Source organism: Leptodactylus fuscus, chromosome 4 (genome assembly GCF_031893055.1).
Source record: "Leptodactylus fuscus isolate aLepFus1 chromosome 4, aLepFus1.hap2, whole genome shotgun sequence".
Taxonomy (NCBI): Eukaryota; Metazoa; Chordata; class Amphibia; order Anura; family Leptodactylidae; genus Leptodactylus; species Leptodactylus fuscus.
The window spans coordinates 69,657,245-69,672,123 of record NC_134268.1 but is presented as its reverse complement, the minus strand read 5'-3'; the positions used below and the strand labels follow the sequence as shown (position 1 = coordinate 69,672,123).

The 14,879-nt window shown below is 40.5% G+C and overlaps 1 protein-coding gene across 1 annotated transcript in view; it reads left to right on the top strand.

The window, feature by feature from the left end:
* Positions 1 to 14,879, top strand: part of SMCHD1 (structural maintenance of chromosomes flexible hinge domain containing 1) — a 100,728-nt gene that overhangs the window by 64,910 nt on the left and 20,939 nt on the right. The window contains exons 29-37 of the mRNA XM_075270624.1: positions 226 to 384; positions 2,336 to 2,461; positions 3,068 to 3,147; positions 6,229 to 6,386; positions 7,249 to 7,364; positions 8,661 to 8,722; positions 13,469 to 13,556; positions 13,641 to 13,772; positions 14,090 to 14,242. Of these exons, the coding sequence (XP_075126725.1) occupies positions 226 to 384; positions 2,336 to 2,461; positions 3,068 to 3,147; positions 6,229 to 6,386; positions 7,249 to 7,364; positions 8,661 to 8,722; positions 13,469 to 13,556; positions 13,641 to 13,772; positions 14,090 to 14,242 (1,074 nt within the window). The remainder of the gene's footprint in view (positions 1 to 225; positions 385 to 2,335; positions 2,462 to 3,067; positions 3,148 to 6,228; positions 6,387 to 7,248; positions 7,365 to 8,660; positions 8,723 to 13,468; positions 13,557 to 13,640; positions 13,773 to 14,089; positions 14,243 to 14,879) is intronic.

Genomic DNA, 14,879 nt, shown 5'->3' with positions numbered 1-14,879 from the left:
TTCTGAATGGCCCTGTTGTTAACTTGAATGTTAAAGTTTGCTACATCTTTACATTGAAGGCCATATAAACATTTTCTCAGTTTGCATTCCTACTGATGTGGTGAACATTTTGTCTGTTGTATATTAAAAACGTTTCGATTAAATGTACTGATTTTACATTTTTATAGTGAAGAAAAGTCTCAATGAAAATAACAAGAGGGTTTGTTTGTTTTTCTCTGCTTTCAGGAAAACACTCAGTCTATGATCATTAAAGGGATATGCTTTTTTGCGGGCCCTCTAGAGGACAAAGAGTTATGTTTTGCATGGAGAAGTTTTTCAACTTATTTGAGACTGAGACTCATTGCTGGGTCACCATCCAACATTGGTCTCGGAGAGTGGAATGAGGTCAGCTACTTTACATGTTTAGCCAGAATTTGCACGTTTTTATATTCTCTAGTTTTACATTTAGAAATTGTTGAAAATGAATCAAATTCTTTACATTATATATGATTTATGGTCTTTAGTTGACAACTTTGCACAACCTTCCATAGAAGAAGTGAGAAACTTTTTGTTAGTGGGGTCCAACTACTGAGATGATGGTCTCCCCATGGTCATGAGAACGTGGGTCCCCTGAGCCCCTCTGTGAATGAATCTGCAGGAATGTTGCCACTACATTCATCTCTGCGAGGCTGCCTGATAGAGCTTTGTACTCAGCTTCTCTTCAGCAGCCACATAGAGACACACTTTAAATTGATGCAATGTCTCTTCTTTTTTTGGACAAATAGGTAACTTCTCACTGCTCCCATACACCTCTAAATTGCTTGAACAACACGTCCACTCTGAACTATTCTCCTACCACTCGTCCAACTTTCTCTATGAGAGACTACAGTCAGACTTCAGACCCCATCACTCTACAGAGGCCGCTTTAACCAAAGTCACAAACGACCTACTAACTGCCAAAGCCAAGCATCACTACTCTGACCTCCTCCTCTTCCTTGACCTCTCCTCTGCCTTTGATATTCAACAGTCGAGCATTCATTCTTGTTAGAAACTCTCTCATCCCCTGGCATCACAGACCTATCCCCTTCCTGGATCTCCTCATACCATGCCAACCACACATTCAGCGTCTCCCACTCACATTCCACTTCCTCACCTCGCCCTCTTTCTGTAGGTGTCCCCCAAGGCTCCATCCTAGGACTCCTCCTGTTCTCCATCTACACCCTCTGCCTTGGCCAGCTGATCGAATCTCATGGTTTTCAGTACCATTACTATGCTGACGACACTCAAATATGTCTCTCTGGACCAGACATTACCTCACTGTTGTCCAGAGTGTCTAGTAGCTGTAGCCTCCTTTCTCTCCTCCTGCTTTCTTACACTCTGTTTTCTCCATATTGAGTTTATCATCTTTGCCCTACCTTGCATGGCCCCTCTACCTGACCCATCTATCACAGTTAATGGAACCACAGTTACCCCAGTTCCATGGGTCCGTTGCCTTGGGATAACCTTGGACTCTGACCTATCCTTCCATGCGAATATCCAAACCCTCAACACCTCCTGCCGCCTTCAACTCAAGAACATCCATCGAATCCGCTCCTTCCTCACCCCAGAAACTACTAAGACGCTAGTCCATGCCCTCATTATCACCCGCTTAGACTACTGTAACGCCCTTCTCCATGGCCTCTCAGCGAATACTCTTGCCCCCTCCAGTCCACCTTAAACTCTGCTGCTCGCTTAATACACCTCTCCCCTGTTCTTCATCGACGCTTCCCTCTGCCAATCACTTCACTGGTTACCTGTTGCCCAGCGAATAGAGTTCAAAATGCTAACGCTCACATACAAAGCCATCCATAGCCTGTCCCCTCCATTTATCTCTGACTTAATCTCCCGCTACCTGCCCACACGTAACCTCCAATCCTCCCAAGACCTCCTACTCCACTCTGCTCTCATCTGTTCTACACACAGCCGGCTCCAAGATTTCTCCTGTGCATCTCCCATACTCTGGAACTCCTTAGCCAGACACATTAGATTATCCCCTACAATCACAAGCTTCAAGCAGGCTCTGAAGACTCACCTATTCAGGAAGGACTACAACCCCCAATAATGCTACTGCCAACACACCACCATCTGAGCAGTCTCTATCCTCACCTTCTATCTTTATCCCTTTTTCCTCCATAGATTGTAAGCCCTTGCGGCAGGGCTCTCTAGCCCACTGTGCATTTTGGCCACTGTCATCATTTGTTTTGTATATTTTGTGTACAGTATGTAAATCTGTGAATGTAACACACCAGAGAATTAATTGTGCTATAAAAAGAATAATAACATTGTTTATTTTATCTAACATAATTTAATACATTAGTCTCTTACAGTGATCTCTGGAAAAAAGTTTCAGACACCTCTACTTATACAGCTATTTGATAAATGGGGAAATCCATCTCCAGAGCCAAACTTGAAGATATCAGTGATAAAGGACAATGTTCTAAAGGTATTACACTTGCATTAGATATTACTTGTATGAAGACCATAGTAGGGGTCACTAGACCAGTGAATTTGTTTTTGCTATTTTGTAATACTAGAAGGATGAGAAGGTCAATATACTCATTGATAAAAACAAACATGCTTAGCAATTTACCAATGTGCAGTCTTCTCCTTTCACCACTGGAGTACTGCAGAGTGGTTAGGTGCTTGTCTATTTGTTTTTCCCTCACGGTTTGGAGTGTGTACCAGGATGCCTACTTTTTACAATTATAGATACTGCTGCTATTGCTTTGCTTTCTCGCGGAGAAACAAGCCTATGTCCAGCCTAAATGATTTCCCTGCTTTTGTCCACTGAGAATACAGTGGACAGCTGTATTGTATTTACTCTACTGGACATGCATGCCTAACAGAGCCTCACTAGAATAACTTGTCCAGACCTATATATTTTCAACACCAGGGCTTTTTATTACAAGTAGATCATTGTGTGAAGAAATCTTTGTCAAATATTATTTAATAAAAACTACTCAAAAAATCAGTTTAGTTATTGCTGCATGTATCGATGACACGTCACCTCTTTATAATGTTCTCTTATCTCCTGATTTATATTTTATAGATGAGTCCTGTTCCTCAGCCACATAAAACTGATGCTAGAGGTCAAGCGAACCTGGGATTGTTTACTTTCTCTGCACCAAAGTAAGAGTCCTTAAAACTGTGACAGTGTGTAGAAATTGTATAGTTCAAATGTTAGCAAATTATGTGAATAATATATTTTTGACTAAGTCGGAAGCCAGTCTTAACCAGAAAGTATTGACTGTTTGTTCTGCAGCCATTTGAGCTGATTAATTTTAACTTGGTGACTGTTTAAGGATGTAATAAAACAACCAATATCATGAGCTGTATACACCCACCTGGAGTATCCCAGCAGGGTATACTATTCAACAGAGATCAATTTATACATCCATGCACTGATGCAATATTAAAACTTAACATTTAATTATGTCAATTAAAAACCTAAAATTGGAAACATAGGTAGGAAGGAAGTTAGACAATGTCATCCACTGCAAGTGTTACAGCGGTGCAAAATCTATAACTGCTGTAATAATCAAGCCAAAATGGTAAATAAAGAACACTGTTACCAATTGTTGAAGGTAGGGCAGGAAAAAACACTGGTGCCAGACGTACCACAGGAGGATCCTATACAATCCCTGTTGTCAACCTGCCGGTAGCCCTATCGCCCAAATGACTCCCGCCCTAACAAGAGCAATCCCAAGCTGCCCCTCACAGAAGACCCTATATGTCCCTTTTTTAGGTTCTTTTACAGTGAACTGTGCCAATGTAACATTCTGAGAGACCTTAAGGACCATACTAATCTATGCCTGAGTTGGCATAGAGTCCTAGTGTGGAATATGAATGATTGTCTAACTTCCAACCTTCAGATACTCCTGATCTGACACTTGGAGCCATGTTTGAACAAGGCTCAACAGAGGAGAGAAACCACAAGAATTAGTGAAAGTGCACTTCTTCACTGTTCTTACTCAACAATGCTATATTCATTTGGCCGCCTGTTAGAAGAGAGCCATCAGTTCTTGACACCTCCTGTCCATCCAGGCTATCCTGGGTAGCTTTCCTGTACCTTGTCATCACAGGCTTTTCTATATGAAGACCTTAGTGACCTACTACGGCCTGATCATAGCTCAGGGGCTAGACCAGGGGTTGTGAGTTCAGAAATTGCTGGGGCTTCCATCCCTTCAATGGCTCCCTTACCTACTGTTGTCCTACTGAGTTACATTTAGCTTGTCTGGACAATCAACTGCGGCAACTTACTGCATCTTTTCTCCAAACCATTTTGGCGTCCTTTCTTGTGGGGATGAATCTGATGAGTTCTTTGCTTGACCTTTTGTTTAGTTTTGCTCTTGTCTGGTTTAGAAGCCAGGTTCTGTCTTACCGTCCTTTTGTCACATCTTGCCGGAGGCAGTCATCCAGGGCTTCAGCCGCTGTTCCATTCCCAGTATTCCTTATTGTGACAGCTTACATTTATCTTGTCTACCTTTTAATCCCAGGATTGGACCATCAGAGTTCCCCAGCATCTTGCTGTGTTATTGTGGAATGAACCACTTGCTTCTGGCCATTTGCTAGTCTCCAGCTAGGACAGTTTATGGGCTTGTCATGGACACGTGACTTGTTCCAGTCCCCCTTACGCTATGCTTCCACTTTGCTGGTGTTGTGCTCCTATTCTGGTTAGACTCCAGTTGACCAGAAGTCTTTATATCAGTCCAATACCAGGCTCCTGGGGGAACCTTGTTTTTCACATTCAAGATCCCAAACAGGGGCCTCCACTTCCCTGGAAGACTCCTGTTATTTCCACTTGGCTTACAACAGTTTGCAAACATTCGTTTGTCCATCTCAACATGCCACTTACTGTGTGGGCTCTCTCCCCTCATATTGGGACCAGTTCCAGACTGCCTTCCCTGCGCATGACTGCCCTTCTGCTTTTTGAATAGGCATTCTACCTATTCTGAAGAACGTTTCCTTTGTCTCCAGTTTGCCTGCTCTTCTTATGTATACAAGCTTCCTGGCGGGAGTCATTGCTTTCCTGTCTCTTGATGGTAATCTGGGGGTGGAAATTTGGCTCTGATTCCCCACCTAGGGGTCTTCTGTCACTTAACTTCCTTGAGATCTCACTATCTGCTATCTAAGCCTCCAAGGCCATTGGTGCCTTACAGCTGCATTTGGGCTCGTTCACACGGGGCAAGAAGGGGTGGATTCTGACGCCAAATCCAGCTCAGAATCCGCTCACTCACAATAGAGGTTTATGTAGACCGCTAGATTCCTTTTTACCGTGAGCTGTATGTTCCGGCTCACGGAAAAAAGAAACGAGCTGTCCTTTCTTCAGGCAGATTCCACAGCTGAGTCAGCCCCGCGCCTGCCTCGCGACAGCACCCTCCGGACTAGGCCCATTCATTTGAGCCTACTCCGGAGGGGGAAGCTGCGACAATCGTGGTAGGTGCATTTTGGTTCAGCTCTGATGGGGCTTCCCGCATCAGAATCAGGACCAAAATGTGCGGTGCTTATTCCCGTGTGAACTAGCCCTTTGGGACTCCCTCGTTCATTCTTCTTTCTGGCAGGATCCTTCATCCTCGCATTTTCTTCCCCTCTCTCTAGGACTGCTTTAGAATGTGCCATGGTACGATGTCCCTCAATGATCTAAATGAGAAAATTAGAATTTTTTTTACTTACTGTAAAATCCCTTTCTTGTTGTATTCATTAGGGAACACAGATCCTGCCTTCTGCTTTTTCTGTTCCATAGGTCCTCTCCTTGGGCTCAGGATATATTGGTGCTTTGTACAAATCTGGTTAACCTCCAGTCTGTGGAGAGGGTATAGCCCACTTGGGCGGAGCCAACACATTCTTATTTCCTAGTGTCAGCCTCTTAGTGGCCAGGTCTATACCCAAGGTACTGTGTCTCGCAATGAATACAAGAAGAAAGGGATTTTATGGTAGCTAAATAAAAAAAATCTATTTTTTTTTTCTCTGCCACTTTCAGTTCTGAAACTGAGTACACCTTACAGACCCCATTATAGTCAATGGTGTCCACCACTGTCCGTGTGTCACCGCTGTTGTAGAGAGCTCAACACTAATGTGAACCTAGCATAAGTTCTGTATGACCTCTCTTGTTTAGATTTCTGGTTTATTTTAAGAAATAATATTTTTAGTATCAATATTAATTATTACCATTAGTGACACTACTCATAATACTCATTGGTTTCATTTCAGGGGAATTTATACTTTGCGGTATAAAGCTGTCAATAACAAGTATAATCTGGAAAGTTCTCCTATAAAGATAAATGTTGTACCTGATCCTGATAAACCAACCAGTGTTTCTGTAAAGTTTGATAAAAGTGTAGATTTTATTGCTGGCGATGTTTTTCCTGGTAAGTATATATATATATTTATCTTTTTAATGCAGAGTAGACATTGAAGATTATGCTGTAGAGAATGGAGCATGCTAATATTTTTACCATTATATACTAAACTGTTCATTGAATATCAACAATAGTGCAGTGAAGTGACAATTTTGTATGCAATGTGATTTATTTATTAGACATATTCACACTAATCTATAACTAATACTAAATATTAAGCTAAGCACTGATAACATGTAGAAATTACTTTTTTTTAATGATTTTTTTTATATATTATATATTTTTTTCATTGCAATGTGGTATGGAACTTTGAACTAGCCATGTGATGTTTTACTATCGATTTGTGTTTGTAAATGGTTCGTTTTTGATACTTTTTATGTGGACTTGAGAAAAAACTTGATTCAAACTTGAAATTTGTTGTCCGTTACCTACAGGTCCCTTGGTCTCTACAGTGACAATATTAACCCCAGCTTTTTATACTTATAAAACATTTGTAGGAGGAATAACAGGAGCAATGCACATTGCAGTTATAAGAAAAGATTATCCAAAATTGTCATATTATAGAGAATTATTTACAAAAACAGACACGTCAGGAGTACCTTGGGCTAAATTTAAAGTGTCATACATGTAATGTGATAACATTTACCCAGAAAAGTAAAAAAAATAAAATTCCTGCAATTGCTCCAACGTTTCCTCTCCTTTAAACAGTGCTTATTGTTTGTGTCCCAAGAAATTAACCATGTCCTACTTTTGTAGCTGTATAAGGAGGAGTGGTCAAGAGGGAGGGAACACTAAGCCGTGACCTGTGCCTAAAAGTCTAAAGCATCATGATATAATATAGAAAATAATGTCAATCTTTTAATCTGTTTAGACTTTGTGGTTAGTATTCTTTCTGAAGATGAAGATGTCATTAGGAATCTTAACCCTGCGTGCTGTTCCATGAAAATATGGAAGTCACAAACAATTGGCGGGAAACCTCCAGCTACTGTAAGTGCAAATAGCTTTAGAAACTACTGGAGACGATAAACAATATATATGTTGTTTCTATAATGGGTCTTGTGTTTCAATAAAAACACATTGTTAACCCTTTTCCGCAGCAGCTATTATTTATTTTTTAACCACCTGCTTTTTTGCGTTCACAGAGCTGTACAAGTCGTGTGTGTGTGTGAGAGAGATAGATTGTAGACCTCATAATGGAACAATTTCATTTTCTATACAACAGGAAGTTTAGAAAATTTCAGATTAAGGGGGATTTAGAGGAGAAAAACTACATTTGCAATCATTGTGTGTTCAGAGGACCTAGTAATTAAAGACCGTGAGGAGACCTGGGAATGATATGAACAGTAGACGCCAGGGATCAGTGAGTTGTGAGTTTATAATGCTGGAAAGCCAATTTAAAGAGTGCATTCCATTAGGGTCCATTCACACGGAGTAACGCGAGGCGTTTTTTGTGCTTATTTTGTGCTTATTGAGTTCTATAGTAAAATACGCCTGTATTTTTACGTCCGTAAAATTACGGACGTAAAAATACAGGCGTATTTTACTATAGAACTCAATGGAAACGTCTTTTTACGGCCGTAAAAATAAGCACAAAATAAGCACAAAAAACGCCTCGTGTTACTCCGTGTGAATGGACCCTTAAACATACTTTTCCCATACCAGCGATTGGGGAAGTTCAGTGCAAGAAAACTGCACACCCCATATGCCACAAACAATTCTGTGCAAGGCAACAGCCCTGTTGATGTGGGTTCCTTCTGGCACATGACACCCTTTTTGTGACAGTATGTGATCAGCACATGAAGTGCCCATATCACCTTGTCTGAAAGCTCAGTTATGTAGCAGCAACATATACTGTGCACATATCATCTGTATTATCTGCTCACTGAACAGTCACATTTTACACACCTGTTTCTATAAAGTGGGATTTTTAGTGAGTAAATAACAGTGTGGGTGTGTTGCCAGGGTCTTATTAGCTGTGTCACACATGTATCCACAATGCCCTCACTGTCTCCTCTATGCAGTAATTACACAGCCTCCATCTTTATAGTGAAACAATAGAATATACATAATAAAAAAAAAATATCTTTCTAAATCTACATTAGCCTTTAAAATGTTGCTTCTTAAGGAATGAAAAATAACTTGTGCAATTGTATTTGTTCTACTATTGAAATATACTTTAAATGGAGTAACTATTTATTGGGGCTTTTTACTCATATATATCTTCCTGGATAACTGTTTTGGAACCAGCAGCTTTAATCATGCCACAATATTTCTTTTATACAGGCAACAGTGTTTCACTGCAATAAACCAAGAGATGGGGATAAAGAGGGCTGCTTCTATTTCAGGTACAGCGACTATCCATTTTTTTAGATTCTTCATGTTTTCATAAGGCATAATCTGTAGGTAAATATATGAAGTGTTTGTCATGGTTGCAGTTTAACCCTTTCACTGACAAGGGTCTCTGGAAATTTTGCACCTCCAGTAGCCAGAGCAATTTTCACAGTTTTGAGATGGATAAATGTAACCTAAAGGGCAACATTAAAAAAAAAAGCATCCAACCCCCCCATACCTATATATTTTCTTAAAGTAGACACCTGCAACATTCTCAGGATGCCACTTGATAATGTATACGAACAGGCACCTTCATGCAATTTTGATTTAAAGTGAATGTTTTCTGAAAAAATGCAAATAATTGTATATTAGTTGCTAAAAGCGGAAACCAAACTAAAAATTAAATGCACCAAACCTCCTAAAAATAAGAGTTCAACATGTGCAGAGTTCATACATATCACTAAGGCCTACACCCGCATGCATGTGTCTTCAGGAAATCGCCAGAACTGGAAGGAACAAAAAACTGCTTTGAAGATGGAAATGTTAAAAAAGTATCATTCTATAAAATGTAGTGATTACACACCATGAAAAGAAAGTGAACCCCTAAACCCTATATATTTTTTTGAAAGTAGACAACCTGAAGATTACAAATGTCTTAATGGGTCATTAATAGTCACATCCACCTTCATGCAACTTTGTGACAAACGCAAATAATTTTTTGAAAAATGTACTAAAACACATATTTGCACCTAAAACTCATGTTCAATCTCAGATACAAAATACATTTAAAATAATAGCTTAACCCCTTAACGCTAAATCACGTACCTGTACGTCAGGGAATGTGGTTAGTTCCCGCATTCCCACGTACCTGTACGTGATTGAGATCGCACGGCTTCAGAAGCAGAGCCCGTGCGATCTCCACGGGAGGCCGGCTGTATCTGACAGCCAGGCTTCCCCTGTAGCAGCAGGGACGGTGATTGCACCGACCCCCCCCCCCCCCCCCCCCCGCTGTTTAACCCTTATGCATCTGCATAGCTAGCTTCCTCTATAGACTGCAATACACGTGTATTGCAAGTCTATAGTTAGTATAGAACCAGCGATCCTCTCTGATCGCAGGTTCTAGTGTGCTTACAGCACAAATGTAAAAAAGTTTAAAAAAATAAATAAAGTGTGTAAAACAAACAAAAAAACAAACATAGTTACATTTCTTGTAAATCTGGAAAATCGCTGTTACACTTGTAAGCCTTGTAACGTCCAAAATAAATTAAAATACAGTCAAAAGATGATGCCGATATAAAGCAGAGATATGGGAGATAATATTTATTACTATATTTGGGTGGTATAACTATCTTCATGAAAAGCAGAGAATTTCACATTTTGAAAATTGCATTTTTTTTTTCCAAATTTCCATCAAATTTCCTATTTTTTTAATAAATAAATACAAAAATATTGATTAGTGTTTACTACTAACATGAAGTATAATGTGTTACGAGAAAATAATCCCAAAATCACTTGTGTAAGTTAAAGCGTCTCAAAGTTATTGCCATTTAAAGTGACACATGTCAATTTTGAAAAAATAGGCCTGGTCCTTAACATACTTTTGGGCTGCGTCCTTAAGGGGTTAAGGTGTAGACAACGTGTATATATACTATATGTACTGCAAACAACTGCAACAAGAGCTCGGACTCCCAAAAACACTAATACAGAAGACAAGCAGGATTTTGCTGTTATTCACTAATATGTTAAAAATCTATACTGCACCTACCAAACTGTGACTGTGATACCAAAATCTAACTTTTTCAGATTTCACAGCAAACCGTAAAAAACACAATTTAATAGTTCATATATATATATATAACCACTTTCATGCAACTTTGTAGCAAACATAGATTGCTAGCAAAAATTTAACAAAAATTCTAATTTGTCACAAAAGTGTGACTCCACCAACCTCTTTCTGTAAACAAAATCTACTTTCCAAAAACTGCAAGATATGAGGAGTTCATACATACCACACATGTATATGTTTACAGGGGCGGGTGTTAAAGAAATGCCTAAATCGCAGAAATGCGCCACCCATTTTGTGCATGCAAATTAAATAGGACTTTACATAAAAATGTTATTTTCCATTCCCCTACAAAAATTTTAGCAAACTATACATTCATCTCTAGTGATAATCGTTATTACTATTATTTTAGCATGTAACTAGCACTAGAGATGTAGTTTACTCTAGAAAGCTCAGGTATGGACAGGACAAGGATTGGGTGAAATGTAAACTCTATTCGCGACTTTGTGTATGTGTTGTGTAAGTGTTTGGTGCGACTCTTTTTAGCGCTGCGACCTGGATAATGATAGATGTCTGGGTCACAGAGCCTATAAACTATTAAAATATTTAATGTGCATATTATATGATCTACATTTATATTAGATTTCTAGTAACCATAATAAATAATCTTTCTTTGTTGAAAGCAGTGTTGAGATAATTCATAGTGTTCTGGTCAACAAACCGTGAAAGCCATGAGTATAGGCCCGGCCACTAGGAGGCTGACGCTAGGAAATAAGAAAGTGTTTTCTGTGCCCTGCACCCCCACCTGTGGGTGCTAGCAGTCAGGCAGCTAGGTTATCCCTGTAGGCCTGTATCTCTCCTCACCGCCAGTCACCCAGTCCTACTACTTGTTTGCAGTCAGAGATGGACTTTATTGAAATGGGTCACTCTGTGTGCACCTGAAGACATTGGATGGGTGTGTAAGCTTACACCTTGTACCCCCTCCTTGCTAGACTCCATCTCCAGTGGCCCCTGTCTTCCCTCTCCTTTCCACCTATTATCCCTCCAAGTACACAGTCTTCTGCGATACTGTGCCCCTCCAAGCTCCCACCTGCTGCTGCACACCCTGGTGCCCTTACTGTTTCATTTCTGGGATATCCCTTGGCACCTCTTCAAATTGGATGAAACTCCCAGGCCCTTCTTCTTTTTCTGCTACCCTCTGTACCAGGGACCTCCCTGTTGCAGCATGGCTGAACTAATTTAGTCTTTAGCTCATAGCTCCCAACAGTTCCGGATTCCGTAGGACAGTCCAAATTTTAAACTGCGGTCCTGGATGGCTTACCACATGTCCCACACAACTTACCACATGTCCCGCAATGCCCCTGAAGTGTTTTGCTTGTTAACAAACTTTTCCCCAATCACCATCGGTTCTTATTCCAGTTAAAAGGCTGAATACTGCACTCAGAAGGACCTGTCTGACATCAGACGGTCACGTGGCTGGGTAGGCATGTCTTTGTATCCTGTGTAGTGCAGGAAGATGGAGAGATGTGGGGTGCAGGTTGGATTATGTGGGAAGCAGGGTGGACTGTGGGTGGAGATGTGGGGTGCAAGGTTGGCCGTGTGGGGTGCAGTGTGTACTGTGTGGCGGCAGATCTGTGGTGCAGGGTATACTGTGGGGGAGAGAAATGTGGGGTGCATGGGTGGACTGTGGGGAGAGAGATGTTTCTGACTCCAGACCAATTACATTAGGCCTCTCTCCCATATTCAGCATGCTTTCTCCTCCAGGCACATTTAGTTACTGGTCCTTGCCCTGGGCTCAGAAATGGAGTGACCATCTCCTCTTTGGTCCCCGGATCTATGGAGCAGTATAACTACCTCACTCTAATCCAGGGGTTCTGGGGCCTTCACTACCCTTAGGCAGCAGTTGGGGTTAGCTTGGACTAAGATGCTTCCTAAAGTACAGGTGTCACTCTGGCCTAGAACTTTGACCTTCCTAGCCCCTCTCTCAGGGCTGTAATGTTGCTCAGTCCCAGGCACAGTGGCATGCAACGATGGGTTCCTAGCGGTTCAGCCCAATGTCCTATTTTACATGAAGCTGTAGGCTGCTTTTCTGGCATCCTCTGATATCTTGTGTGCTGCAGCCCACTTTGACTTCTGTAGGTGGAATCTCTGATTAATGCTCGTTCTGTTACGTCCCTCTTTCACTGAGGTGCAACCCAGGGCCCTTTCCATTAATAATATGTAAAGTGGTTGGGAAACCAGGCTTTCCTCGACCGCTGTCATAATGGTCCGAACCCTGTATCCATCTGGTCTCAGTCATGGTCTCACCCCCTGCGACTTCGTTCATTATTTCCCTGGCCTTATTACACAGGGTAGTTAGTGGGAGATATCAGTCCTGTAAGCCACAACAAAATTTTGCAGGGAAATTATCACACACACAGGAGGAATTACAGTATATAGAGAGAGCAACATCTATAATGGGAAAAGGGAAAGGTGACAAATAGACAGCAACACTCTAGAGAAAAGAACCCCTTGGCTTGTCAGAAATTCAATATTGTGGCCGGTTTATCTTCCCATGTGTATAGTGACTCTGCATGGTTAACTGTCCACAATAAGGGAATTATGACAGGGTTTTTGCAAATTGTCAGATCATCTTATGATTCTATTCATTGACAACCAATCAAAACAAAAAACACCACTAACGCTAGGGCAAAAAATGTGGAGAAAAAAGAGCTGCTTGCAAAGCTTTTCTCTCCGCATTTTTTAAGCTGGTTTGAGGACAAAAACCCGTGAACATAGTTCCAGTGCTGGTGTGAACCCAGCTTGAGATGGGTAAGCATAATTTTTTAAAACTGCTAAATTCTTTATTGCGTAGATTTGCTAAAAAAATTTTTGTCTATACATTTAATTATATACATGGAAATGCCCCTTTAACAAATCAAATATTCACGCATATGTCCGTAGTTTTTAGTTTATTGATATGTGATATTTTTTTCAGGGATAAAGTGATACCTGAACGTGTTGAAAAGTACTGCATCCAATTTATGTATATGGCTGAGAAGGCTACTGTACTTTATAGTGAGCAGGTTTGTAACATCTATCCCATCATGGTACAGATATCAGAATATCTAAAATACTTACATCTAATTTTTTTGGCTTATTATTTTTAGTTTTTAATAGATGTTATTGCCAACAAGCCAGTGAAATTGGTTCCACTCCCAAACCCTTCCACCCCAACAGTGTCCAATGTAAAAGATGAGACCAGCCGGACGTTAGTCAACAATCTGCGGCTCAAGACTGTGGTAATACTGTGTTTTTATTAGTACAGATAGATAGATAGATAGATAGATAGATAGATAGATAGATAGATAGATAGATAGATAGATAGATAGATCTTTTTAAAAATGACGTTATAAAGAGCTTCTATGAAGTATCTGTATAATGGAATAGATCAGAGAGACGATTTTTATGCTTTCCAAAACTGATTTGGTGAAACTTCAAGCTAAATACAAGACAATGCAATACAATCCAACTGTTTATATATTAGGATATTTTGTTTGTTTTGTTGTTTTGGTTTTTTTTTTTAGATTCATAAAATGGTTCCTTTTTATTTTATTAGGATGAACACAGTAATTTGGCGGGTATCGACCTGAATGGGAAGATAATTGCACAAATAATTTCCTCTTCTGAAACTGAGGAGGAAATACCATGTTTCCAGTCAAATAGAGATAGGTTGGAGTTCACTTTTACGAATGGATCTGCAAACATCCCAGTGGGTAACTTTTTCTTGATAGAAATTGTCTATTAAACTAAGTAAACATAACAATATTGGTAGTGATTATGCTTGACTTAATAAACTCTTTGAGGCCAGAGCCCCATGTGGCATAAATGCCACGGTTTGCCTGTGGCGTTTTGCAATCAGAGTAAAGTAGATGGGATTCTGGTGACTCCCATGCCCACTTTGCGGTAAAAATCATGCTGCGGACACGCCGCGATTTCCAAAACCGGTGCAGTTTTGGAAATCGCATTATGTCAATTATACCTACGGAAATGCCGGTGGTTTCCCAATATATATAATTGAAACAGAAACCTCTGTGAACTTTGTGTAAAGCACTGCGGGAAGAACCATGATGCATTCCCGCCGCATTTTTTTCAGCAGCGCTTTTTTGCTGTGGGACGCCACCTGGGTCCTTGGCCTAAAGAACTTTTCCGGAACCAAGATATTGATGATCTAGTTTTGATAGGTCAGATTGATAACGATCCTATACCCAGAACCACTAGTGATCTGGTGCAGCCTTCTTATTACATAACAAACACAGAGCCATATATTGTAAAGTGGTTGTGCTTGGTATTGCAGCTAAGCCCTATTTACTTGAATTGTACTGAGGTGCAAACAGGTTATGAACCAA